At 46.9% G+C, this 27896-nt stretch overlaps 1 protein-coding gene across 2 annotated transcripts in view; it reads left to right on the forward strand.

Moving 5' to 3' along the window:
- Window positions 1-27896, forward strand: part of RLIG1 (RNA 5'-phosphate and 3'-OH ligase 1) — a 493483-nt gene that overhangs the window by 1645 nt on the left and 463942 nt on the right. For both annotated transcript variants that reach the window (XM_069629330.1, XM_069629329.1), the window contains exon 2: window positions 14427-14544. In XM_069629330.1, the coding sequence (XP_069485431.1) occupies window positions 14427-14544 (118 nt within the window). The remainder of the gene's footprint in view (window positions 1-14426; window positions 14545-27896) is intronic.

Consider the following 27896-nt stretch of genomic DNA (forward strand, 5'->3'; position numbering starts at 1 on the left):
ATGGCGAACATAAAAATCCTTGCATGAATGGGGTACTTAGATAAAATGGGTTAATATATTGGCATTTGGACCTCTACATTCAGGCCTTCATTGATACCAGGGTCCCGCTGCCAGGTGTCTCCGCCTTGGGGTTTGATCAACTATTTGTGTTCCCTGATGCCTCATGATACGAACAGACATGCCTTGGTTAGACGAGTATATAATGTTGCAAAGGATTATGTTTATGGTGGGTGCTCTGGAATGATCAGTGCAACGGGGACAGATGTGTTATCAACATGAAAGAGGGTGAAGCGTCGGGGACTGGTAGTTTCTGGTCTAGCGAGGTGGGGTTTGAGAGGGCATGGGCAGTTTAGTGAAGATGGATGGGCACTTGTGCTGGTGCCTTCTTCGATCTCACGCTCTGCGGAGAGCACATTCTGTGGAAGTGACACTAAACAATTGCAACAATAAATGGCTGGACTTCCATGTGAACAAGGCTCGGCCGGAGCTGGCAGGGGGTGGCAATGTCTTGGACTATCCGTGCGATGCACTGGGGAAGGGAGAGCTGAGTTAACAAAGGGATGATTTTTGGGCCTAATATAAAGATGGCGTTGGTGCCAATGCAAAATGGTGTCTATCCTCTGGCCTGTGAGCAGCGCTATTTATAGTCTCTATGTTCTATCATAAGGGGACGTGCCATGGGGGTGGGTGTCTCTTCCCCCCCCTTGGCCTACACGTGATCTACTTACTGATGGACAGGCTAGAGGGTGGGATTGGATCATCTTCCCAACATTCTCCGCTTTCGTTACTCCTAAAGTAACAAATACCCCCCCACAGTATTTCAACATTCCTCAGCCCGTTTTACTGCTTTGTCCCATAAGGGGGTACCATTCATGGGCATCCATGCTCTACACACACTTCTCAAACTCTCCCCACGTCATGCATATTCTTCAGGAGTACATGTCATGTAAATACATCCTACATCCCTATCCAGGTCAACCCTTACCTCCTTGTAATTTTCGAAATCCTGGGGCTGTTTGATAGTAGTATGATAATAGTTATCTGCCTCATCCCCTATATGGTATATTGCCACCATGCAGTATTTGGGCTAATCATTTTCACCATTTTGCATCAGTGCTTCTCATTTGTTGTTAAAATTCCTATAGCTGATTGTCGCCATCATCTTCACACTATTCAGCAGCACCTTTGTGCAGCACCGGAGTCCTAACTAGCACACACAGAAGATCAGCAGGAAGAACACAATGATGGATACCAGCATCTTCATGATTTTTCCTAGCCACGAGGGTACCCAGCTAAACGCCATATTTAACCAGTCATGTTCTTGTACTCCTTCTTTTCTCATTTTTACACCAAGTTCATGTACTGCTGCAATAACATGTGATAGTCCCATTTTCAGCGTATATTTGTATTTGTATTTGTTTATTTGCATTGCGCACCATGCCCACGGGCATCAGGGTGCATGTTTGGAAAGGTAGTTACAGAACATAGTTACATAGATAGGTTTCAAAATTACATAGTTACATTGTATAAACATATTTACAATAAGAGAAAACGTGCATCAGAAGTATAAAACGGAATGGCAGAAAGGTCATCAGTACAGTATATACAGTGAGTAGCCTGTATACAGTGACTACTGCAAGGTTACAAAGCGGAAGCTAGAGCATCCTGTTCATTCAGCCAACGTTTAGTTCTTTTTTTAAAGGATTGGAGGACTGGCACATTCCTAAGATCATTGGGTAGATGGTTCCACAGCTTAACAGCCAGGACTGGGAAACTCGTGCCTCTAGCTGTCTGAAGCTTGAATCTGGGAATGGTTAGTGTGTGCGCCTGTGCAGATCTTAAGGGTCTAGATGAAGTGTGTGGACAGGTAAGTAGGAGCGGCATTATTTAGTGACTTGTAGGTGAGAACAAGTGCTTTGAGTGAGATACAAAGTGTAATGGGTAGCCAGTGTAGGTTACGCCTGGTGGAGGAGATGTGGGAGCGCCTGGGTATGTTAAGAGCCGCCCTAATGGCATTGTTCTGGGTAACCTGAAGTTTATCAAGGTTCCTTTGACTAGTCCCTAGGTAAAGGGTGTTGCAATAGTCAATTTTGGACATGATGAGGGTTCTGGCTAAGATCAGGCAGTTGTCCGTTGTCAGGAAAACGTGTATGAAGATGCTGAGACAACAGAGTTGGTTTGCCTATCAAGCGAGAGAGTGGAATCTAGGTAAAATGCAAGTGTTTTCGTGACGTTGGTGACTTTAATAATATTTCCATCAATAATGAAGGAGTTATATTTGGGGCCAAGTTTCACGAGTTTGGACTGAGAGCCAAGGATGAGAAACTCAGTTTTCTCATCATTAAGGCAGAGCCCATGGTGTGCCATCCAGGCCTGGATGACCGAGTAGACTGAGTTGAGAGCGTTGCCATCGGTTACATACTCCTTCCCATTACGGGCGACTATCTGGGTGTCGTCCGCATAATTTGTGTAGGAGACACCCAGATAGTCAAGAATATCGAAGAGCGGTTTGGTAAACACATTGTACAACGTGGGCGATGCGCACACGCCTTGTGGGAATCCGCAAGGGACATGTGCTGGGTCCGCCGCGGCTAGGGGAGAGAAGACCCTCCTGGATCTATTTGCCAAGAAGGAGCTGATCCATGAGGTAGTTGCGTCAGAGAAGTGAGCGGCTATCCTAAGGTGATGGCAGAGGATTTGGTGATCGACCAGATCGAAAGCCGCGGAGAGGTCGAGGAGGAGTAAGAGATCTTGTTTGCCCTTATCTTTCAGGTCCTCAATTTGGGTTTTTAGGTCAATCAGGGCTGTCTCTTTACTGTGTCTTGGACAGAAGCCAGATTGTCTAAGACCTAATAGGTGGTTGGTGTCAAGGTAATCTTGGATTTGTAGATAGGCTGCACGATCCAGGATTTTGAGTAGGTAGGGCACCGTGGTGATGGGCCTGTAGTTGGCAGGGTTGCTGGGGTCCAGGTTAGGTTTTTTAATTAGGGGGATGACCCACGCATCCTTGAGATTGTCTGACACTGTGCTCAATTTGAATGATGAGTTAATAAAGGAGGTTATGAATGGGGCGAGGTCATGAGAGGCTTCCTTTACTACCGGTGCAGGGCAGGCATCGCCTTGGCAGTTAGATGGCTTCAGCTTCAAGGTGATATATTCCACTTCCTTGATGGTAAAGGGTGAGAAGCTGAAGGGTTTGAATGAGGGCTTCGGAACGGGTGTAGTGAAGGACTGGGGGATGCCCGCAGAGTCTGAGAGGTGGCTTTTTTAAAAATATTAATTTTGGCTTGGAGCAGGGCAATTTTGTTTAGTAGTGCTTTTTGTATATTGGAGCACCATTCAGCGTCCGGGGTGCAGGTATCCAATGGAGCAACTGGAGTCTCTAGTTCCTTAAGTATCTTAAAGAGTTCCTTGGTATTGGATTGAGCTTGTGTGATCCTAACGTTATAGACTTCTTTTTTGGCTGCCAGGATAGCTTCTTTGTACGTGATGGAGGCAGTTGTAAGGTTATTTCTATTGTCTGTTGTAGGTGAGCTTTTCCATTGTGACTCAGCTTTTCTTTTTGCTTTGCGCAATTCACGCAGGTGCGGGGTGAACCATGAATTGAGATGGTTGCAGGGTTTCTGTTTGCGCAGTTTGAGTGGGGCAATAGTGTTGAGAGCTTTTAGCATGACGCGGTTGTAGGTGTCAACTAGGGCAGTAGGGTCTGAACACCTGGAGGAGGCCGAGTTAAGTAAAGGGAGGATAAGGGGGAGTAGTTTCTCAACCGTAATATCCTTCTTGTTTCGTGTATATGTGGGCAATGCAAGGTTAGGTTTGTCAATGGGAGGGCTGGCGTTGATGGAAAATATTATTTTATGGTGATCATACCACGCACATGGTATCACGGAAGTTACCTTTAGTGCACAGTTCAAGTCTGAAACCCAGTCAAGGGTGCGACACTTGATATGGGTGGGTTCATTAATATGTTGGGTGAGGCCGAAGTCAGCCAGTACACTGGCTACGTCGTTAACTTTGGCATCATTCGTATCCTGGTATCCTAAGTTAAGATCGCCAAGTATGATGATTTGGGATTTAGGCTTGGTGCTAGAGGCTAGGATGGATGAGATGTCCTCTACAAATGTTGAGGTAGGGCCAGCAGGCCTGTACAAGAGATGCACTAAAGCAGTGTGATTGGGTGAAATCGGTAGTTTAATAGAGAGAAGTTCAGCTAATGACATCTGTAGGGTGTTGGCAGCTCTAATATTAAGCGCACTCTTGAATATAAATGCTAGTCCACCCCCCATAGTTTGCTTAGTATCCCTATCACATCTGATCATGGAATAGTTTTCTGGGATGGCTAGGGTCAGGGAAGGACCCGAAGCCGCATGCAACCAAGTTTCAGTGATGGCAAGAAAGTGAAGGTTTTCTGTAACAATGAAATCTGCAATATCTAAGGCGTGAGCAGGGACAGAGCGTGCGTTGATAAGTGCACCTTTGAGGTTGGTCGCAGTGTTGGCCGGATTTGCAGTGGGGGTTGCGACAATTATCGGCACCACTGGGGCAGTGTTATTTGTTTTTACCATGCTAGAGATGTTCATGTGGTAGGACCAATGGTGACATCTGGATGCTAATTTTTGGTTTCTAACTTAGGTGTCACAAGGTTGACTAGTGAGGTTGGATGCTATCAATCTAGCCCTTATAGAGAATGTAGGTTTAAGTGACGCAGCATTCCAAATGCCTGTATCAGCCAAAGTGTGGTGACAGGCAGTTGGGGTGATACTATTGTGCAGGCGAGATCTAAGCCTGGCATTTCTGATGCTAGTGGGCCAGGGTTGGTTAGGGGTGGGTCTGGTGGTGAAATGTTGTAATCAGAGGGCTGGTGCATTTAGGTATGGATTGAGCAAAGTTGTTATATGCTGGGGGTATGCACAGTAGATTAGTATCCATTGTAGGGGATATTGGTACACTCGTTGTAATGGAGGTTGGTATGTGGTGTTGGGCCGTGGTGTAGTTGAGCTGTAGGTCAGATACAGCCGCAGTAGTGATCAATGCGTGGTGGATGAGGTAAAGGGTCGGCAAATGTGCGATCTTTAAGGTACTGGCGTACGAAACTGGGTAATGCTGGTGTGGTCTGGGGGCGTGATGCATTGTAGTGAATGAGGTTGGCTAGGAACTTCACTAGACTAATCGGTGAGGGGTGTGAAAAGTAAAGCCTGGCAGCCTAAACTGGCACAATGAGTCTGCCAAAACCTTGCAGTGATTGACTGTTCCTGACATCAAGTGACCTGAACAATATGAGTGCAGTGTAGCACAATGAGTGCAGATGTCTCACAATGGCTGATTATAATCAATCATAAATTGACCTGAGTATACACACTGGCACAGACACCTAGATTAAAAATTTTGCAGTATGGGCAGATAAGCAGCAGTTCAGTGGGACACCTAGATAGAACATACAGTCAGTGGGGCACCTAGATTTGACTTTTTGCAATGAGGGCAACTAAGCAGCAGTTCAAAATGCACAAGCAAAGGCACACCTAGTTTCGAATTTTTGTCAAATAGACCGAATGGGACAAATAAACCGTAGTTCAGCATGCATAGGCAGTGGGACACTAGATCGAAATTACAATGAGGATGTAAGCAGGGTGTAGGGGAAGTGCGAGCGCACACTGTTGGTTGGGTTATAGGTCCACCAAGATACAGTTATCCGCACACGCAATGGGAGCAAAATGTATCTGCTCAAGGTGAAAATAAATAAGAAGTAGTGGTCTCCCACATGACATACAAGAGTTAGCATTTAGGCTATGATATAGTGTACATACACAGGAGTGTGCTTAATATAATCCGTAAGCCTCCAGATAGTAGTGCTAGCCTGTTAACGTAAAGGGGGACACTGCAGGAGTACATACCACGCAAGGTTCATTAGGGCCCGCTACAGAATGTTAGGCGCAGATATGGGTGTTTTGTCGACAGTACCTTCGGAATGCAAGGGCAGCATTCCCTGCAGACGGCAGACTTCAGCAGTGACAGGCAAGGACAGGCGTTGTGCCTTGGTTCCCATGCCTTCGTTCCGGGGCCTGGCTTCGCCTTCTGGCGATGTGTGATTGGTGATTTTAGCAGGCTGTTTGCCCAATCAGCATGTGGGGCGGGCTGAGGGTCGATGGTGGGGCTTCTGTCGGATGCCTCAGAAGGCGGCGGCCATCTTGTAGAATGTCGAACCCTCGTGGTTCGGAATGGCTGCAATTAAGGGGAAGATGTTCCTTTACTAACTGCAACGATTTCTGCAGTTATATAGGGATCTTTCCATCCTGGAATCCGCACGCAGTGTTTTCAGTGATAAAGCGGATGTACCCAAAGCTCAGTGGACGGCCGTGGATAGGACGTCTTTTTTTCAATAGACACCCATGGCCTTACCTGCAAAGCGAGGCAGGGTTGAGCCTGGTGCTGCTCCTGCAGCGCGAGGTGAGCTCCGGCTCCTTTGGTCAGCTTGTGATGTCTGAAGAATATACAAATGTGCAACATGAACTTCCGATTTTCTTGGAAACGCCACCTTCGATAGCAGAGAGAAGGTCTAATAGGTAGCGATTTTTGCATTGTCATTAGTCAGAGGGCTCGAAGTTCTACCTTGACATTAAAGCCCTCCTCAGTGTCATTCGCCAGCTGGATGAGCTCCCATCTCAGTATCTGCAGCCATTTTGCGTTTGCCTTTGTTTGCACACTGGGCACAAGTGATGTAAAAAATGTCTCTGCTGAGTTAAAGAGTTTGTATTCGTCAGGGATCTGTGCAAGGAGGTCAGAGGACTCTTGAGACAAGTAGTTGGAGGCACGCTTCTTTCGGAATAGGTGAGCATGTTGCTCTTCTTCGGGGAATATGCAAACGAAGGGGTTGCGCTTCGATTGGTTGAGGTGCTCGTGGTTGCTCTAGATGCACCGCTCCCCTCGTTATATGCTCTTCCGGTATCACCAGCAATGCGGAGTGCAGTGTTGCAAGCGTACAATAGCCTCTCCATGATGGCGGGAGGTGCAAGTATGCCTGTTTGCTGCACGCCCAATAATAGTCCATTTGGGCAGCAGTGCCTTTCAGAAGATCAGGGATGATGAAGGTTCTGTTGCAGCGTGTGTTAGAACCCATTGACACTTTTCCTTCCCCATAGAAACAAAGTTCATCATTTTCTTCTTGCTGTACCTTGATTGGTTTTTCGAGGGCTGTGACACATGTCAGTTTGGTGATATGCTCTGTCCATGTCTGCGCACATGTCTTGTCCATCCATTCCAGCCTTCCAACAAGCCACGCAGTCCTTCAGCCTTGTACATGATGGTTGACACTTGATGTTTGTTATGCGCGTAGCTGGTGCCCATGAATGCCAGGATTGGTTCTTTGATACACGTCGGACCTTGCGAACCTTCTTTGCAAATTTATTTGTCTGGCGGGAGAAGTTGCAATCTTACTGTGCAGGCCTGAAAGGAGCACTTTATCCTGCAGGTGTGAGGTGGATGAGACATTGGGCTTCTACTAAGGGGTCTTCTGGAGGCACTAAAACCTTGGGCGTCATAGAAGCATGTAGTACTAAGGAACACATGTAGTAACTGCCATTGGTCGTTCGTTTTCCTGTTGCACTCATATCAGAATACCAACTGTTAGACTGCCCAGGATGATGAAGGTCCTCAACCATGTCTTATCCTAACCCATGGTAGGCATTGTGTGTTGACGTGCTTGTCTTTTCTTTCTTCTGTTATGCAAAAGAGATTGTCTTTTCCCTGTCAACCTTTTACACAGTGTCTCAGTAGTACATAGTCATCCTTGTACATGTGCAGGCTGCTGATTTTACATGGGGAAAATACCAGTATGTACATTTACGTTAGAATCTGTGGTTTCTTGTTGGTACACCATAGTGGGGAGGAGGGACTTAATCTCACTTTGGACACTGGGGTGTGGAATACATTGTATATTTTACTAAGCGTTGAGGTAGGTACTATATTAGGTTGTGAGGTAGCATGGTGGGGGTGGTAACTTCACAGTTAATGCAATCGATGTACTTTCAGTTTCGTTGTTCTTTAATAATTCAATATCTGGGGTTGCTTTGGACACATTTTTATACAGACTCTTTAAGTTTAAGGATATATTGCTGCCTCCCTTCCATATCACCCCTTTCTTTTATATGAGCCCCCCGATAAAAGATGCTGACCAATATATTCCTAAAACCATCATAGTTAAACTATGGCAACAAAATTAAGACCACATTCGTAGCTGTATGCGCATGCGGCGCTTAGCCTATTCCTACTGCTATCTAACTGTACAGTGTTAGTGTAAAGCGGCACCATCTCTAATATTATTGCAACTATAGGAAAGGATAACACAAGGTGGGTATTAATAAAGCTTTAGACAGGATGAGACATAAGGGTGAAAGCAGATTGTGATATAGGAGACGGAGCGAGAGAGAGTACTTTATACTCATCATCTATTTTATAATTCTGTGCTACATATCACTTTTAGTATTTACATTTTTCTGATGTATTTCTTATCTCCATTAACCCTCTAAAGTACTTCTACGTTTGCTTGATTGTTATCCAGCAGTTCAGGTGCTACACTGTCGTGTGCCTTCTTGACGTCTGAGAGGTGCATCCAGTACTGTAATTCCTTTACCTTTACAGCTGGGGGGTGGGGAGGGACAATTTGTTTGGCAATACATCTTACTGCCCGTGTGAGCTGGGTGAGATATTCTTTAAACTCTTCCCCTGGAACAGTTGCTGTTCTATGCCCATCAGACACTCCTCACTGGTGACAATGGCGTCTGCATGAATCGACCAGTTGCTATTTCGTGGGGGGACAGGTGGTGGACCTTTCTGGGTTGTGTACACAGCTGGGAAAGGGCCAATGGCAAGCAGTACATCCAGTTCTTTTTTAGGGAGTGGCATCGTTTTGATAACCTACTTTTAAGGAGACTGTTGATTTTCTTGCTTGTGGGTGGTAAATCGAGCACATTTTGTGTTTTATTCCTAGCAATAATGTGACTTCTTTGAACAAATCGTTTACGAAATGCGTTCCCATTGGGGGAACACCTTTCTGACGAGGAACTTGGCTGCGCATTTCGCGTCTGGGTAGGCACAAGGACCTGCTTCCACCCATCTTGAAACGGGACACACCACCAGAATCAAATATCTGGCTCCATTACATCATGTCTGCGGAATCTATATGCAGCTCACGGAAGGGCGGGGTAATGTCCCTCTGAGTTTTCTGAGAGTCATTCCTGAATTAAATACTTGGCATGTCGTACATTTGATCACCATTTTGTTGAGGTACTTCTCGAGGTTTGGGATGAAGCAATCTTCCTGGAGATCAGCATCAATGTGCTGTTTGGAAGTATGTGCTGGAAAGCTCAATTGTTTGAATGCCACACACAACAGTTCTATGGGCATAACTACTTTCCCGGTTATGTTTTGTCTCAACAATAGATCAGTGGGTGACTGTGTGCACCCTTGTTTGGGCCACAACTCTTGTTCTGTGGATGGGGCTCTCTTCTGGAACTCTATGACTTGGGCAATAGGTAATGAGTTAAATCTTTCTGCTTTGGCTTCTTCCTGTTTGCTTACTAATAGGCATTATGTGTTCATTGGTATGAGCAGATATGCTGCTTCTTTGGCAGCTGCTCTGCGGCTACATTCCCCAGAGATATCTCATTGTCATTATGGGTATGGGCTTGGCATTTTACCAGGGCTACTACTGAGGGTTCTACAAGTGCTTCAATCAATTTATTCAGTAACTCTGCATGTTGTACTGGGGACCCATCAGCCCTCCCGAACCCCCTCTTTCTCCATCTAGATAGTCCGGCATCTACCATAGTGATCACGTATGCTGAATCTGAACATATTGTCACTGCACACCCTTTTGCTGCATGGTGTGCTTCATTCAATGCCACTAGCTCTGCGGCTTGGGCGGAATAATACATGGGCAAACGTTTCTTAACCAGTACCTCTTATTCCCCATCTTCCAGTCACGCTACTACTGCTCTAACATGTTTTTCAACTGTTTCTTGGCAAATGGATGCTGATCCATCTACGAAGAACACTTCTCCTTCCTGCAGTGCATTTTCCCTAGCCTTAGGAATGTCCTCTCCTTCTCCCACATAGGTGGCACAATCATGTTCTTGCATATCTTTCACTGTGCATGGCTCTGTAAGGAACTTGGCTGGATTTACTGTTTTACAGCGTAGCACATGAATATTGGGGCTCGAGAGTATTATCTCGTAGGCTGATGCCCTTTGTGTGGTGAGAGTGGATTTGGACCTTTCAAGTATGGCGAACAGGGAGTGTTCAACGTACAGAGTGACAGAGCACCCCATGACAATTGTTGAGCTCTTCTCAATAGCAAAGGCGGCAGCTGCAAGGCCCTGTTCGCAAGCGAACTGACCATGCATTACTGAATCAAGTGTGCCACTGAAATATGCCAGTGGTTTGTGACCCATAGATGTTTTTTGTGTCAACATGGCTGTCATTAGGGTCCCATTGGAGTGTGAGAACAGGTAAAATTCCTGCTCGTAGTCAGGTGTGGTTAGGACAGGGGCCATGCTAAGCAATTCCTTCAAACTGTTGAATGCAGTCTGCATTTCTGCTGTCCAGTTTATGTGTCTTGTCTTTCTGTGCTTCTTTTAGACCTTGCAAGAGGGGCCTTGTGTAGGCTGCATAATCTAATATCCAAGCCCTACACTAGTTGCATATTCCAAGGAACTTCTGCATATCCTTAACAGTGTGTGGTCTGGCTGAAGCGTGTACTGTCGCCGCCCTGACGGGTATTATTCTTTTACCATCTTTTGAAATCAATTGGCCCAAGTACAGAACCTCAGTCAGACAGTACTGCAGTTTTTTTCTTGTCTACTTTACACCCTTTTTGGGCGAGTAACTGGACAAGGGCAATAGTCTCTTAGACAATTTTCTTCACGCTCGCTGCAGACTAGAAGGTCATCTACATACTGAATGATGGTGCTTGGAACTTGAATGTTGCTGAGATCTTCGTGCAATATCCTGTTAAATATGCTGGGGCTCTAGCAGTACCCCTGGGGCAGTTGATGGTGTTCATATCTCCTCCTACCCAGTGCAAATGCTGTGAGATATTATGAGCTTGGATCCAGGGGCACTGAGTAGAAGGCACTTTTTAAATCGACCACAGTAAAATGAGTGGCCTGTTTTGGGATGCTACACCAAATGGAAGCGGGATTTGGGACGAGAGGGATCTCCTTTTGGACTTGATCATTAAGTGGGCGAAGGTCCTGGATCATACGCCACGACCCCCTTGTCGCTTTCTTAATCGGATACACAGCCGCGTTTCATGGTGAATTTGAGGGTACTATTATCCCTTGCTAAAGTAGTGCACTTAGTGTCTCCTGGATCCCTTCGTCCTCTCTGGGCAGTGGGTACTGCTTGACCCCTGGGTAGTAATGCTCCTGGCTTTAGCCCATACTATACTAGCATACTATACCTGACAAAGCCCATACTATACTAGCAGCCCATCTTAGATGCCAAAGAGCAGAAAGATCGGTCTACAAAATCAGAGAGGAGAGGGGAACAATATATAATAAACCAGAGGACATCACACAGCATTTTGGCAAATGCTACTCTCGACTGTACACCACAAAGTGCACGTGTTGAGAAGGAAACCCAAGATTACCTTGGTGGGCTGCGCCCTCCCCATGCTAAAAACGGAGACAGAGCAACCCTCGAGTCTCCCATAAGTCGTAAAGAAATTCTCAATGCTATTTCTAAACGAAGAGCGGGCTCAGCGCCTGGTCAAGATTGATATACACTGGCCTTCTATAAAAGGCATGGGCCCTTACTTATTGGTTAAGCAGTTTAAAAGTATATTAGATGGTGGGAGGGCCCCCCATCTCGTTCACACAAGCGCGGATCATAGGTCTCCCAAAGGAGGGAAGAGACACACTGGACTATGGGTCCTATAGACCCATATCGTTAATAAATTTGGACAGAAAAATATATGCCAGTTCCTTTGCCGAAAGGCTAAAAAAAGAGTTCGCCTGAAACTCATTCATAATGATCAGGTGGGCTACATCATAGGCAGGCAGGGGGCACACAATATCCGCAAGACTCTAAACATCATTGCTGGGATAACAAACACAACAGAAGACCCTGTGTTATCTGTCAACACCCAAAAAGCCCTTTGACAGGTTTGAAAGCAAATTCATGGAACAAGCATCAAGGAAATCAGACCTTGGCCCCAGATGGCTCACAGGAGCCATGGCGCTGTATCAAAACACAAGAACCAAGGTCATAGTCAACAGAGTAGCTTCCCCAGGGCTTCAACTATTCGCGGGACACGTCAGGGAGGCCATGTGGGGGGAACATATCCAAGCTATACAAACACCTACAGGTAGATATGTAGACACTTGGACCTCAATACATGGCGAAATGTGAGGCAGATCTAGGTCACCCCATGGCAGACCAGAAATGGGTGGACATATGGTCAAGGAATTACTCCTCCTCGAAATGTGTAACCAACAAGGAATGCGCTTTCAAACTGACTTACTGTTGTAGCCTCCAGTCAGGTTACATAATATCAAGAAATCTTTGGACCCGTCTTGTTGGTGTAACTGTGGGGCACAGGGTCATATATTTACATGTGGTGGGAAACTCCACGAGTGCATACTTTCTACAATAGAGACGATAGCCCAAGTCCAGCTCTTATTGGAGTCCGAAGTGCCATTGCTAGCGGTGCCAATCCCTGGTAAATACAAGTTCAGGGGTGATGGTCGACTAATTGCCCATCTCCCATTGGCAGCGTCTGATTACAATTGCCCAGGCCTAGAAGACCGCTGAGGGCCCTCTCATCCCCCGTGGCGGACACAGATTTGGGACAGAAAAAGTTGCAGCTGCAAAAGGGGGGGGTGCTACATCAGTTTAGAGGGCTAGCCTCCAATACTGGAATATGACTTACGCTGTCCTGCATAAGCGTGAAGACATGTCAAGTGGCACAGTTCCTGCAAGGCTGTTAATAAATATGATGCTTACCTGTTCTTTTGGGGACTGGGAGGAGGGAGGGGGAAAATGGTGTGGAGGGTGGAAACGTTAATGATGTACAATGAGCTTACCATGAATGTATCTGGTGCATTAGCGCCGTTACTCGGGAGGATATCTCGGGGGCAACGTGCTCGTCTTGGAAGCAAGACGAAATGGAGCAACACAGGTTCGATCCCCAGGTCTGTGCTTAGAAACCTCTGGGTATTAAGCGTGTTATAAATAACCTATCGTATCACTATGTCATTAATGTGCAGCCAAACTTAAATAAAGCTGGTTAAAAAAAGTGTTGTCTTTTTAATAATTCAATGGATTTTGCTAAATGCTTAAATAAAGCTCAACATTTCTAATCGTGTTTTCAGTCCTGCTGCAGGGGAGGGAAGGCAACAACGCGGTTTTGGAATTGCTTGTCCTTTTTTGTATGGAGTTGTAGAAGTACTTGCAGTTTAGGTCAAAAAGTGGAACAGGCCTTCCCGAAAGCCTTTATAATGGCGGATGGGGGCCACATTTATTGCAGAATAACATTTTAAAACGTGACTATGCTAATGCACAATATAGGAGTAAATGACCCTAAAGAAAGCCACTTCTATGTACAAAACCCAGGATAGACTCGGTTCTTCTTTTGTCCAGGAGTTCTATCATGATTGTTGATTTTGCTGATCTGCTGGCAATGAATTCCCGTTTTCATTGTATATGGAGCTGTTTCTGTACATAAATGGGCGGTATTACTCAAATTAGCCGTTTCGAATTGACCGAATGGTACAATTGGTCGAATACGGCCAGTACCATTTGGTAGTTTCGACCAATTTGGGTAATCACTGCCAAACATGTGGAGCGGGTTTTGCGTGGGTGTCCCCAGCTCTCCATGTTTGGCAGTGATTGCCTTTGGGGTTAGCGGGGGTCTCCCCCCTCTTCCAGAGGTATGAGGCAGGGGACAGTACAAAATCAAATAAAAGGGGACCCTGTGGCGTCGGATCGGACCCGCGTAGGAGGGACAGATCCAACGCTGCAGGGTCAGAAAAGGACCTGGCAGTGAAAAGGTAAGTAGGGGATGGAGGCATGGGGGGGAGGGGGGGGTATTCAAATGGGGCAGTTATGGCCGTGGCAAAATTGGCTTTGCGGCCAATTGCTTTTTGTTAACATAAAGCTTTGATAAATAAAAACGCAGTTTATTAGTTATTCAGTTCATGTCGCTTTTTGAAGAAGCCTCAAGAGAATTAGGATGTTTTACCTTGCCTGTAGCTTGTTCTAAAAAATTATAGTTCTTACAAAATGTGGATATTGGTGCATGTTTAATTTAAGTAAACTTAAATATTCCCCCGCCCATTTTTTAGGCACTCATTTTGGTAATTCTATAGTATAATGTAGTTTGATATGAATGCATGGAACGTGGGCATTAAAACCCTTTTTAATCTTTTCAGCCATTTAGGGTTTTGGCAATGGAAAGTATAAATCCTAAAGTATGTGAGGCTGATTTACACAATGCCATTCCTACTGAAAAAGTGGATGGAACCTGCTGCTATGTTGCTCCATATAAAGGTAACACGTAATTTATTGTTTTTATATTTTGAGTTTTTGGTTTGTATCATGGTTTGCCATTTATCCACTGGTCACCCGTTCATAAATGTTAATTTTGCTGAGCGGGCCAGGATTTATGGTATAAGAGGGCATCTGCAGCATGGCTGAGAGTCCTGATTTTCACCTAGTAGCAGTTTATTGTCTAAAATAGGAATGTTATGATCCAACTGACCTTTTAGATTGGTTATTAAAAGAGATTTCTCTCTGATCCAACAGAAGAAATTGAAATTGCAGTTTGCATTAATGCTGTGAATTGGTGTACCAAGAAGATTCTGATGGCTCTCCTGTCACTTGACTCGATTAAGGCTTTCGAAAGCATGAACTGGTCCTATCTAACCGTAGTTTTAAAAGCTTTTGGTTTTGGCCCCAACTTCAGCAAATTGATCCTGGCAAATTTTGCTTGTCTATCTGCGTCCATTATAATGACCCAGAGACTCTCCATTCCAATCCCTATTTCTCATGGCACACCCCTGGGTTGCACCCTATCTCCACTTCCTTTTGCCATAGCACTTGAACCCTTGGCTATAAGTGTGCAAGGTAACCTGTTAATTGCTGGGATAGGTACTGGTGGGACTACACATAAATTATCTCTTTCAGCAGATAACCAACCCAGTGTCCACTTTCCCTGCGATTACCGCAGGACTACATGTTTTCTGTGGGGTCTCCGGATACGCCATTAACTACGCAAAATCAGCCTCTCAACATTTCTATGCACCGAGCGGACCTTCTTCCATTACAAAGTGCCTATTTATTCAGGTGGGAGGAAGATCAATACATGGGAATTTACATTACCCGTTCTCATGATGCCCTCTTTTATCATAATTTTCTGTCTCTCCTCCGTGAGCTGTACCAAGATCTGGAGCGATGAAAGCATACCGAGATATCCTGCTTTGGTAGATGTACGGCTATTTCAATGAACGTACTGCCCCAATTACACTACACTTTTCAGGCTCTCCTGGTGTTGCTCTCCTCAGACACTCTTAAAACCCTGCAATCTAAGCTCTGGGATTTTGTTTGGCAGGAGAAGCCTCCCTGTGTGTCTAGAAGAGTCCTTGCTCCTCCAAAGCAACAGGATGGTATAGCGGTGCCCAATATGCACCAGTACCTGCTAGCAGCCCAAATATCAGTTATACTCATCCTCTCTAAAGCTCAGCTAACTAAGTGCTGGATGGAATTTGAGCAGGCAAATCTTGGTGTTAACTTAACCCCTCTGCCCTCGCTCTCATCAAATTGCCAACCCTCTAAGCGCTCCTTTTTGTCTTTCACACTGACCATGTAAACACACTGGGACAGGGTGAATCATAAATATCGGCTCCCCACCCGTCCCTCACTACTGGCACCGGGTCATCATCTTGATCTAGCAAATTGTGGGTATTCAGCTTCCCTTGGATCCCTTAGTGGTTCTATTCGGGGACATGCCTGATCAAGAAGTCTTCACCATTGGGTGCCCCCATTCAGTGCTATCCACTCATATGCTTACAGCAGCTAAGCGAACTCTTGCTCAATATTGGAGAAAGAAGTTGGCTCCCTCCCTTAACATATGGTGGGCAAAGATCTGGCATATTTGCGCCATGGAGAAGATTACTGCCACCTTTTCGGGCTCTCTAACCAAGTATAGGTGCATATGGGGCCCTTTTGTAACAGAAATGAGGCCCTTTTAGGCTCTGACAGTCTCGTACCACAAAACGTACGCAATCTAGGGTTCACAGTATACTAGGGGACATCTGTCAAAAATAATCCCTGGGGAGAAAAAGTAATCAAGAAGGTGCATACACCAAGCAAGAAGTAATGCAGATGTATTGAACCCAAACAGCTGGGAGACACGTTGTGGCTATCCTTTTTATACACATATTACACATTGACCATACAAAATGTTCATTACATTTTTGGGGGAGGTCACAGGAGCTCATTGGTGGACATATGTCAGCCCCATATAGTATTCTTTACCTTCGATTACCTCTATTGGGTAAAAAGAATTTCTTGGAGTGAAATAACATCAACATCCCTTGTGACTTCCCAACCCTTACCACACCACCCTGCAATTACTTTATTGTGCTGATCAGTCAAACACACTTAATTGTAATTGGTTGCCATTGTCCCATATACAAATGGATAACTGGCTGCGTACTGATTGGGTATGGCATCTTGGAATGGCACGGCGCAAGACCTTCTCACCGCATCTGACCAATTATGTGCCCTGTGGACATCATCAAGGACACTATACAATGTGGTACCCTCGGAACACCAAACCCTCTCTCTGCTGATTGGTTCCCTGTCGTGCGCACTTCAATCCCCACACTCTTGCCTTAACCCCCAGCTCCGTTCTTGCGCCTCGCTGCCAGGCGTGATACTAAAAACCCTACCCAATACTGTGAATATTTTTTTAATTAACTGTATTTGATTTAATTTTCCCTCCCAATTCCCTTTGGACACCCAGGTGCTTAGCTCTGTGGCCTTAAAAGTATCTCATAGAGAGAATTTGATAGGACTGCACTCTCCTGGGAAACTTCAGCCTTGCAACATTACTGTGCACTGTTTCTGCTGGGTCTTCAAAAACTATCCTTGCTATCAAAAAGCCTACAGCCTTTTATTATGAGGTGTCTACAAAAAATGCTTGCCGAACATGGACCTTCAAAACATGGATTCTCTAATGGTCACATATTGTTTAAAAAAATGCCCCCTACCACAATACCCCATAAGGCTCCTTGTACTCCCACCCTTATACCTGTGCTACACCTGCTACCCCATTACTAAACAAGTTACACACACTCCTGTCCATTCTTCCATATGACTTTTTGCGCTGCACCAGCTTGTGTGTCTTCACAAACTATATCCATACTACCTGCGCTGTGCACCATGGCGTGACTACTCCCAACGTCACCCATCACTTTTACATCACCACGTTGCTTGTGTAACTGGTACGTGTGCCCCCCTTGACAGCGTTGGATCCGGACACTTACAACATTACCCCTATTTGATCGATTTATCAATCAACACATCTTTTGCTATCAGCTCGCTGCTTTTGTCCTTTGGTATCCATACCCTTGTTACCCTGCGCAAGTTCCCCCCCATTGTGCCTCATACTCTTCTGCGGAGCAATCCAATATCAAACAAGCCGCCTCCTCAGCCGAACAATTTGCCCAGAAGGCCTCATAGTTGTCTATATCCAGGGTTGGCATTGTAAACATCCGGGGGGGCACATTCAGGCATTTCTTTTTTTGTATTTGTATGTGGTGTATGCAGGGTGTCGCTTCCCTTACTCCATCAACATTCGGGGGCATCATATATGTCCCTCCTCCCCTGTTTCCATTACATAATCATCCTAGCCCTACTACTAGACATGCACACAAATTTTGAGTACCAAAACAAGGTTTGGGACAGTTATCTTAAAAAATGACAACCATGTGAGGACCCAGGAAAGAAGGTTATTGCGCCAGTTGTTGGGTGTTGCTGGGCAACTTCTGTGGTCATAATCTCATGGAGTGCGTGCAATTCTTCAATAACCTCTGCGTGCAATTCTTCAATAACCTCGGACAAAGTTCCATTGGCTGCATCGTTTGCTGGTGAAAAAAGGTACAGCAGCTGCTGCCTATTTTCTTGCACACACTACCCTCCATTGCTGTTAATATTGCGAATGTGCTAGTTCTGAAGCGCAACCAGGTTTAAAGGCCTTTGTTTCTCCCTCACTGTGTTCAGCCCTTTCTCAATCAAATTGGCCAACTATAGTACTTCGTAGCTGGTTGTATCCATTTGGGGTTTGCTGCTGCTTGGACCCCATGAAGCAAAAGTGACGAGAAAAATGTTGACGCCTTGCTGAAAAGGCAAAACTCTGGTGGAATGGCAGGCAGTCTATCCGATGATTTTTGGGATCAATAGGTGTTGTCTCTGCAAATTCTACGCAAGTTCAAAGATCGGGCCGGTCATGTTTGCAACCCTTAATGCTTTATTCTTATGTAAGTCTTTATTCAATGGTGCAGGGTGATAAAAAAAATTAAATAATTGTGAGCGGGGTTCCATGAGGGAGGTGCTCTGCCGTGTCACTATGGAGCAAGTAACTCCCTAGTCCTGGGGAAGCTGGACGTATGCCTGGGTACAACATGCCCACCAGAAATGTATTCGTGCTACAGTCCCGCTCCTCAATGTCGGCAACATCATCACCTCTTGGTACCCCCTGTTGTTCCCCAGGTGGATCGAGCCACTGCATATGAAACATAAAGAATATTGTGCGAGTTCCCTTATAAGTAAAGGTGGTTGCATTAACTTGCAGACATCTTCCTGAAACTTTGGACCTTGCCGTTAACACCTGGCGCATTGACTTTTTACTACAACATCTGTGTTACTCCCTTCTACTTCTTCCTGGTATTCCCACCCTGCAACCCCACCCTGCAGGCAGTTCTGGCGTTTACCTTCTCTTGTTCACCCTCTAAACTGTATTGCTGCTTGTTTCTCACCTTGTTTTGCTATGCCAAACCTTCAGGACTCTCCCGAATATCCTCCCGCTCGAGCGCTGAGCTCCTACCTAGTCCCCTTGCGGCATAATTTAATTGCTCATCTGGCCTCTGCATACACTTATTCATCGCGCCTCACTATTTTCACCTGCTTACCAGCATGTTGCATCTCGAGTTATTTATATCTTTTCACTCCCACTTTGTCTCCCTTGCCTCCAGACCTGCTGTTTTTTCCCTAATGCTACACCTTTGCTTTTGAACGCCTTACCGTTTTTGACCTTGCACCTGAAGCTGATGCAGTCCAATGTTTGACTTGCCTATTTTCCATGTACTTACTGTAACCCTTTATTCTGTTCTCTGAAGTGCTGTGTCTCACAACGGCCTGTGCTAAAGCTGTTTTGCACTTTTTGTACCTTTCCTTCCTCCCCCTCCTGCACCTTCCTTCCTCCTCCTCTCCCCTCTTCTTGTTTAGCACTTGCACGTTCCAAATGCCTCAAGACCTAGTACGTTTGTTCTGTATTGTTTTTTTTTTACTTCTTCATCCCATTCCCTGCCTCCTTTTTGTTTTAATGCACCTTGAAACAAAATTCTGCTGTATAGTGTGCATTATAAATAACCAATAAATAAATTAAATAAAAAATCTATCCATGTTAAAGCCTGGACATGCTTGTTCTAAATTATCCGATGACTATCACCACGTCTTCCTCAAACCCTACCAGTCCTTCTGCCCTACCTTGCAGCATTCCCTATACCCACCCGTCGTTATGGAAAACTGACCCCTGAATTAATGGTCTGGTATAGCACCATGATATAATATGCACAGTGGCATTGTAGCCCGCTAGTCTGTAGTGGATTGTAAACAGTTGTTCCCCCTTTGTGATCTATTCCAATATTATGTGTTTGGTGGCCTCTGCATTTGCCATCTTTGTAATTTGCATATAATTATCAGCGTACACTTCCTCTCCCTCATCTATTCAGTGGACTGTAACTGTGTGTACCTGGAACAGCCCCCTTGTTTTGCACAACGCTAGATACATCAAACAGCCCACCAGCCTAACTGATACGTCTTGAGGGAGAAAGAGCTTGGGTGACCCTGTAAAGTGTGGAATGAGTGAGCACATATAACGTGCCATTGGCCCTCTCTTGACTAACCGTTTCCATATGGTCATACTATACGTTGCCATACTCATTGCCATGTCTGCCCCGAATGCCATCTTCGAACAATTCAGAATGAAAGACTTCTCTTTTATTTCACAGTTCTTCATGTTATTGCTGCTAACAAGGACAAACTTTCCCCTCCCAGCTAAAAACCAAATAAAGATAAAAACAAAACACAAAAATACTGATATTACAAAAGCATAGCTTGTACTACGCTTCGTTCTTGCTACTTCAACTTGCTGCAACTTCTTCGGACCGTTCACTGATCTTCTGTAAAGGCGAAATGAAGACAAAAATATAATCTTCAATTGGGTAATATTTCCCATCAGTTGCACCCTCCTCCAGCATGGTGTGTGGCATGGATTCACATGCTCATGAATATTCCCCCCCCCCCACTCCGTCAGGCCAGGAATCCTCTGTAAGTGAAAGTGAAACTGTTTTTTCTTTTACAAACTGTCTTTCTCCTATAAACTAATCACTTAGCTCTGGATCATACTGCCCCCAGCCAATGACTGCCCTATCCCTAAGCCCCTCCTCTGGCAGCCATCTTCAGATTTTTACAGCATGTTAATGTGTTGGGAGTCCTCGTGTTTTGCTCCGAGAGCTTTTCTACGTTTTCACACTTTTTCGATAAAAAAAGTTTCTATTTTTGTCAAATAGAGCCTGTGTGCTCTTTTGTTTCTTTGACCGTCAAACAGGGATCTGTTTGTCAGTGTCTTTCAATGCCCCTCAGGGGCAAGAATCGTCGAGAGTTTCATCCAAGATTCCAGAAGGCTATCGGGCCTACACCGCATGCCGGACCATGTCGGAGGAGAAGGAGGGAGGCTCCCTCTTCAAGCTCTGCTCCAGCTGCAGATTGAGGAACATGTTTGTGTAGGACAAACACTCCCAGTGCCTCTACGGTCTCCATCCAGACCACAGGGAAGTGGATTGTGAAATCTGCCTTGGGTTCTCCAAGCGCACCGTCAAGGATTGTCCTAGTAGGTTGGCGGCGTGTCTCAATGCCAAGGCCTCTACCCTGTGCGGCAGGCAGGGGCACGCCTCACCCAGGACTGGCCGGTCCGAGCAGCATGCTTCTAAGTCCTTTGAGGGCGCTCCTTCCGCGAAAGCCCAAGACAAGGCCAAGCACCGCAAGTCTGTTTCCATCGGGATTGCCGCGCAACCAGGTGCAGCGACGGGCATGGTGCGTTTATCTTCGCTGTCTGCCTCCATCTGCAATCATCGCTCCAGCTCCTCCTCGAAGAGGAAATCGCCTAACCCAGGCAAGCTGCGGGAGAAGCCGGCGAAGACCAAAGCGCAGGGAAAGGTGTCCGACCTACTCTGGAAGGCCCAGGTGTTTGAGACAAAGTCATCCTCCACCATCGAGCGGCTGGCAGCCGCCCTCTCGAAGGCGAAAGGGGCTCACCCAGTCCAGGGGACCCCGGTGGCACCCAGAATGGCCCTGCCCACAAGGCAGGAGGCCTCGGCCAAGCCAGTGGAGAAAACGCCTCAGAAGAGGATGCCAACCCTATGCCCGAGACTGACCCCTCAGGATGCAAAAGAAAAGGGGGGGGGGGGGAGTGGAGGCCTCAATCATGCTCCAGTGCACGGATAGTTCTTCCTCGGATGGCGAGGACCTGGTGTCCGGTCACACGGTCCCAGAGGACGTGTGGAACAATGACGACGGGAACGCTGAGGAGGACGACTACGCCGGAAACGCTGAGGGGGACGGTGACGGCAGGAATGCCGACGACGACGTGGGTGCTCGGCCCAGCAAGCCTGTATAATCCCCTCCCAGGGACATGTCGCCTCAGTCGTCGTGGCTGGTTGAAGGCCACCAAGGCCGCCAACTTCTGTCAAGAGGTCCAGACAAGGGTGCTGGACATGCCCTTTGACAGGGACAACCTCTCTGGGAAATCCATCAACGAATCGTTGCAGGCCATCAAGACGGAGACGGCCTGTACCCTGGGCACTCTTCAGCAGCATTGTCCATCCTTTCTTGCCTCTGGCAGAAAATCAGGCAGATCGTTGGAGGGTCCTCCTTGTACTGTCAACCCTCCCGGTCTATGACCCAAGAGACCTACAGGGGCCACTGCATGGCTTTCGGTGGAGGTAGCCGACGTTGTTGTCACTCACAAGGCAGCACGCAGGCCCTGAGGCAAGATTGAACCGACCAGGACGTCGGACCTCCAACCATGCACCACGGTTGGAGCCCGATTGGCGGGCTTCGTCAGCGAGTGGGATAAGATCGCCACCGACCGATGGGTGCTGGACGCTCTCGCCCACAGACACAATCTAGAGTTCCAGCAGAAGTATCCGTGGATATCACCGGTGGCCCGGCATGAGTAGCACATCCCTCAGCTCCTGCATGAAGTATGGGCCGCGCTAAAAAAGGGGGCGATAGAGCTGGTTCCAAAGCGACTCTGGGGCTTCACAATCTACTCCAGATACTTCTTGGTAAAAAAGAAGACAGAGGGCTTGGAGGCCCATTCTAGACCTGGTGGCCTCAACAAACACCAAGTCCCAAAAATTCAGGCTGGTCCCGTTGCAGCATGTGCTCGGTCGACTGGAGGAAGTAGACGTCTTGTCGTCACTGGATCTGGAGGACACATACTTCCACGTCCCCATTAGCGAGAAGCATCGGAAGTTCCTGCACTTCGTGGTACAGGGATGGCACTACCAGTTCAAGGCCCTTCCCTTCGGATTGAAGTTGGCACCCAGGGTGTTCACGAAGTGCCTGGCGTGAGTGGCGGCCCATCTGCGTCTACAAGGGATACATGTGCACCTGTACCTCAAAAACGGGCTCATCTGTACCAAGTCCAGGGAATTAGCCGTCAAATGGCTGCTGACGGATCTGGGTTTCTCTGTCAACTATCCAAAATCCAGCTTGATACCATCGCAGAATGCGCATTTCCTGGGGGCAAGGCTCAACACAATCTCCTGCCTGGCAGCCCCCTCGGAAGAGAGCTGAGCTGCCATGCTGGGCCGCAACTTCACCTGTGGTGAGAAAGCAGACAGAAGAAAGACAACATTAAAAGACACAGACACAGGCGATTCGACCATGAGACGTCCTGGAAGGCGAAAAAGGCGAACTGGTTGGTCCCACCATCTCAAAGGGAATAAGACTCTCCTGGAAGATCATCTCCTCTGTCGTCGGAAGTGGTGAGTTCGTACAGCAGGGCTCCACCGGTGGTGTCGTCGTTGTAGATGGCTCAGCTTCTCCCCTCTTCGGATTCTTTAGGTCCTGTGGTGACTTCTGAAGTTCCAGTCCCCAAAGCCCTGCTTTTATGCAGAAAAACCCCCATTCAACAGCCTAGCTGTCACTCAACCATGCTAGGTGGTGAGCTGGGCAGCTCACCACTGGGCCAATCACACAAGAGTGCAACTCAGTCCAGGGTGCCTAATCCCCCTCCCACACATCCTGTAGACCCCAGACAGAGTGGCACCATTTGGAGGGCTTCTGTGCAGAAGGCCGCCAAAAAGTGGAACAAAGGGCTCGACTTGGGTTAGAGTTTCAGAGGCAAACACAAACGCCATTTTAAAACTGAGTCCTTGCAAAAAGACCCAACCGGGGAATTAATATTAAATAAATAACCCAGCGGTATCTTTAACATTGCACCAAAAAGTGGTGTGTTTAAAATCACTGGGAAAATCCCATAAGAAATATTCCGGTATCCACTGCCACCAGCCAGAAACTCGACAAGGGGGGACTGGACAGTGCCCCCTTGGAAAACAGACCCAGGGGCAATCGAATTACCCCTACCAGCACTTCCACAATATGATGGTTTGTACTGGTTCTGTTCACAATTTGAGACTAGTAAAGCCAATGGTGACTTTACATGCCCTGGGAGACAGTAGTCAGTCCCAGGGTATGGAGTCTATGTTTGGGGATCACTATGACACCCCTGTGTTACTGCACTGAGGGTGCTGTGTAACACACATACCAAAACACATGAATCCCTATGGAGTAAAAGACCCTATAGCCCATAAAACACATTCACAGTCAAAGGACATTCTCATATCATGTCTAGGAGTGGGAGAAAAAGAGTCTCACTCTTAGCAGGAGAAGAAAATAAACCCCAAAAATCCAGCAAAGCTGCTGGGGGACTCACTAGGTTTGGGAAATTAGCCTTAAAAGAGAATTCTCCCTAACAGTGGAGGATGGCTTTTCTCGTGGCTATCACCTCTGCTAGGAGCGTAGGTGAGATCCAGGCCTTTTCTGAAAAAGCCATATCGGACTTTTTACGACACGAGGGTGCTGCTGCGGACGCACCCCTCCTTCGTGCCAAAGGTTCAGTCGGAATTCCACCTCAACGTGCCTTTGGAGTTGCCTGTGTTTTTTCCAAAACCTTTGTCGCCGGCTGAAAGGACTTTGCACTTGCTGGATGTGGCTTGTGCGCTGAAGTTTTATGTGGCACGCACAAAGAGTTTCCGGAAGGAATCTCAACTGTATGTGAACTTTGGTCCTGTGAACCATGGAAAGGCCTTGTCGAATGCTTCCATCTCCAGGTGGCTCTCCAGCTGCATCACACACTGTCACCGGTTGGCAAACAGACCTCTGCCCAGTTGTCTGCAAACCCTCCCTCCTGCCCCTCTGCAGCTCTTCTTGGTCATACTGCCACTTTACGGGCTACCAATCTGAAGATGGCTGCCAGAGGAGGGGCTTAGGGAGAGGGCAGTCATTGGCTGGGGGCAGTATGACTCAGAGCTCAGTGATTGGTTTATAGGAGAAAGACAGTTTGTTAGTGAAAGTGAAACTGTTTTTTCTTTTACCGAGGATTCCCGGACTGACGACGGAGGAATATTCATGAGCATGTGAATCCATGCCAGACCCGTGCTGGAGAGCAATAGTTACAAGTAAGCAACTTGTTCCTTTTTTTTCCTGCAAGCGGAACGCCAGCCTTGTCCCAGCGGACATCATTTAGATGTATCCATGGATGCCTCTCGGCTATCTTCACTGCTGTTGGGGTGAAATATGTCACTGTATATATATTCTTTTTTCAAGACACTGGTCATTTGGTAACTTTTTTTTTTTTTTTAATTATTTTTTAACACATCAAACTTTACCAACGCATCAGACATTTCTGTTTGCTAGCTTCTTAGCTTACATTTACATGTTACACATTACAGTCCTCCCTTCCCCCTCCCTCCCCATTAACTCGCGCTCCTACTTCGATGCCTCGGATTTTATTTCTTTTGGGTTAATCCCCTTCACTGTTCTCAGACGTATCATATTCACTGGGTTTGACATGGGAGAGTCCCGACATCTTAGCCACCATTTGTCTCCATACTATCAGGGGTCCCGCTTCCTCCTCCCCTCCCCTACTAACTGCTTCGTACCATGCCGCTGTCTCAGCATCTGCCCATTTCAGGAGATCATTCCACCACACCTCTAATCTAGGTCTTTGGGCTGCTTTCCAGCCCATAGCAATTCTCCGTTTGGCCAAGATGTAGGCCAGATCTTTCAGTTTACTGATATGCTTTAGGTTACGTGGTCTGGTAAATCCCCCCCAACATGCATGCCCATACTGATTCCACCTCTAGCTCAATCCCCTTTTGGGACAGGCGTTGTTTAACTTCCACCCAGAATCTTCCACCTGCGGGCACGCCCAGAACATGTGAATCATCCCGGCGCCCACCTCCCCGCACTTGGGGCATTTCTGTACTGCTGTGCTTCCGAACCTGTCTATTTTACTGGCGGTAATGTATGCCATGGGGGTGACATATAACTGAATTTGCTGCAGCCTTGCATTCCTGGACACCTTATGATATCTCTGGGCTCTTTCCCATTGCCCATCCCACATAGGTTCTCCTGCTTCCTTCCCACTCCCGCCTCAGTTGGAGCAACTCCTTAGCCACTCGAGACATCAATAGTTTGTAAATTCGGGATATTTCGTGCCCACCGTCTGAGATATCATACATCGTTTCAATGACAGTATCGGGTTGTTCTGCTAGTACTGCCTCAGGCCACTTTTCACCCACTCGTTTAATGATTCTCGTATACGTAATGTATTGTCCCTTGTGTACTCCGGTTTCTTTCATTATCTTTTGGAAGTCTAGTGCCTCCCCCTCTTGCCATATATCTCCTGGGGTCGCGAGGCCCACCGGTTACCAGAATGTATGGATCCCTTTCATCAAGTGCTCATCCTCTCTGCATAGTGCCACGAGTGGCGCCTGCGGGGAGCATGGGTTCGGGTTTCCCACTACTTGGCACGCTTTGCGCGATGTTTTCCAGCCTAGTTCCAGCAATCTCGCTCGCCCTTGCAGTTCTAGTTTAGGTAGCCATATCAGTTCTTTTAAGAAGAATGGGTCACAGACCCTCCTCAGCAATCTAGCTTCTGCTGTTTCGTCTTCGGACAACCATCTGGCCACGTCCTGTAGCTGCCCTGCCAGGTGGTATATCTCAAAATTCGGCAGGTTTATGCCCCCTCTATCACACGTGTTCTGCAATTTCCATAGAGCCACCCTGTTTCTAGTGTTATGCCATATAAAGCCCTTGCATAAGTTCTGGAGTTTCATACAAAAGCGTTTGGGGAGCATATATGGGATATTCATGAAGAAGTGTAGTAGCCTAGGCAGGACTACCATCTTGAGCAAGGCCGCCCTACCCACCATGGCCAGGGGGAGTTTCGCCCAGAACCCCATGCTGTTTTTGATGCCTTCCACTACTCTTTCCGTGTTATATTTATATTCGTCTACAATTGTGTGGTATATATTGATCTCCAAGTATCTGAATGTTCTGGTCTGCCAGGGTATCGGCATTATAGGTAGGTTCCCCTGTGGGACTCCCCTTTATCTCCCCAGGGGGAACATGCATGACTTCTTACGGTTTATGCTATGCCCGAAAGGGTCGCATAGTGCTCCATCACTTCCAGGACATACTGCAAGTTTTCTTCTGGGAAGCGCAGGTATAGCAGCATATCATCTGCGTATAATGATATCAAGTCCGGTCCCCCCTTCGTATGGATCCCTATCTCTCCGTGCTGCTGTCTGAGACGTATCGCTAGTGGTTCTAATGCAAGGATATACAGCATGGGGGGACCAGGGGCAGCCCTGTCTCGTGCCCCTGCTAAGTTGCCATTTGTCTGAAATTATCGCTCCCGTTTCGACCCTAGCTGTTGGAGAGCTATACACCATCTTCACCGACCTCAGGTACCCTGGTCCTATCTCGTATTCTTTCAAGGCCGCCATTATCCAAGGCCACCTCACAGATTCAAAGGCTTTTACTTTATCCAGCGAGACTATTGCCATTTCGCTAGGGTCGCCCTCTGTCTGTTCTATGATATGGTGGAGTCTCCTGTGGTTACCGGATATATTCCTGCTTGGGACATTACCAGTTTGATCGGGGTGTATGAGTTTGTTTATTACCCTTTTGAGTCGGTTCGCTAACACGGCCGTGAGAGTTTTGCTGTCCTGGTTTAACATGGATAGGGGTCTGTACGACCCGCATTCCGTGCTCGGCTCATCAGGTTTGAGAAGCTGAATAATTGCTGCCTCCCTCAGGGATTCCGGCAATCTTCCCCTCTCGAACTCCTCATTTAGCATAGCCAGCAGCAGGGGGAGCACTTCTTGTCTATGTTTTATAAAATTCACTGGGGAGCCCATCTGACCCTGGGGCTTTGCTCGTGGGTAGGTGCAGTACCACTGTCTCTAATTCCTCTATTGCGATTGGGGCCCTCCAGGTTCTCCCTTTCTTCCTCGTTTAATTTAGGTAATCCTGTGTCTTCC

Source organism: Ambystoma mexicanum, chromosome 12 (genome assembly GCF_040938575.1).
Source record: "Ambystoma mexicanum isolate Mex_15411 chromosome 12, UKY_AmexF1_1, whole genome shotgun sequence".
In the NCBI taxonomy this organism is placed as follows: domain Eukaryota; kingdom Metazoa; phylum Chordata; class Amphibia; order Caudata; family Ambystomatidae; genus Ambystoma; species Ambystoma mexicanum.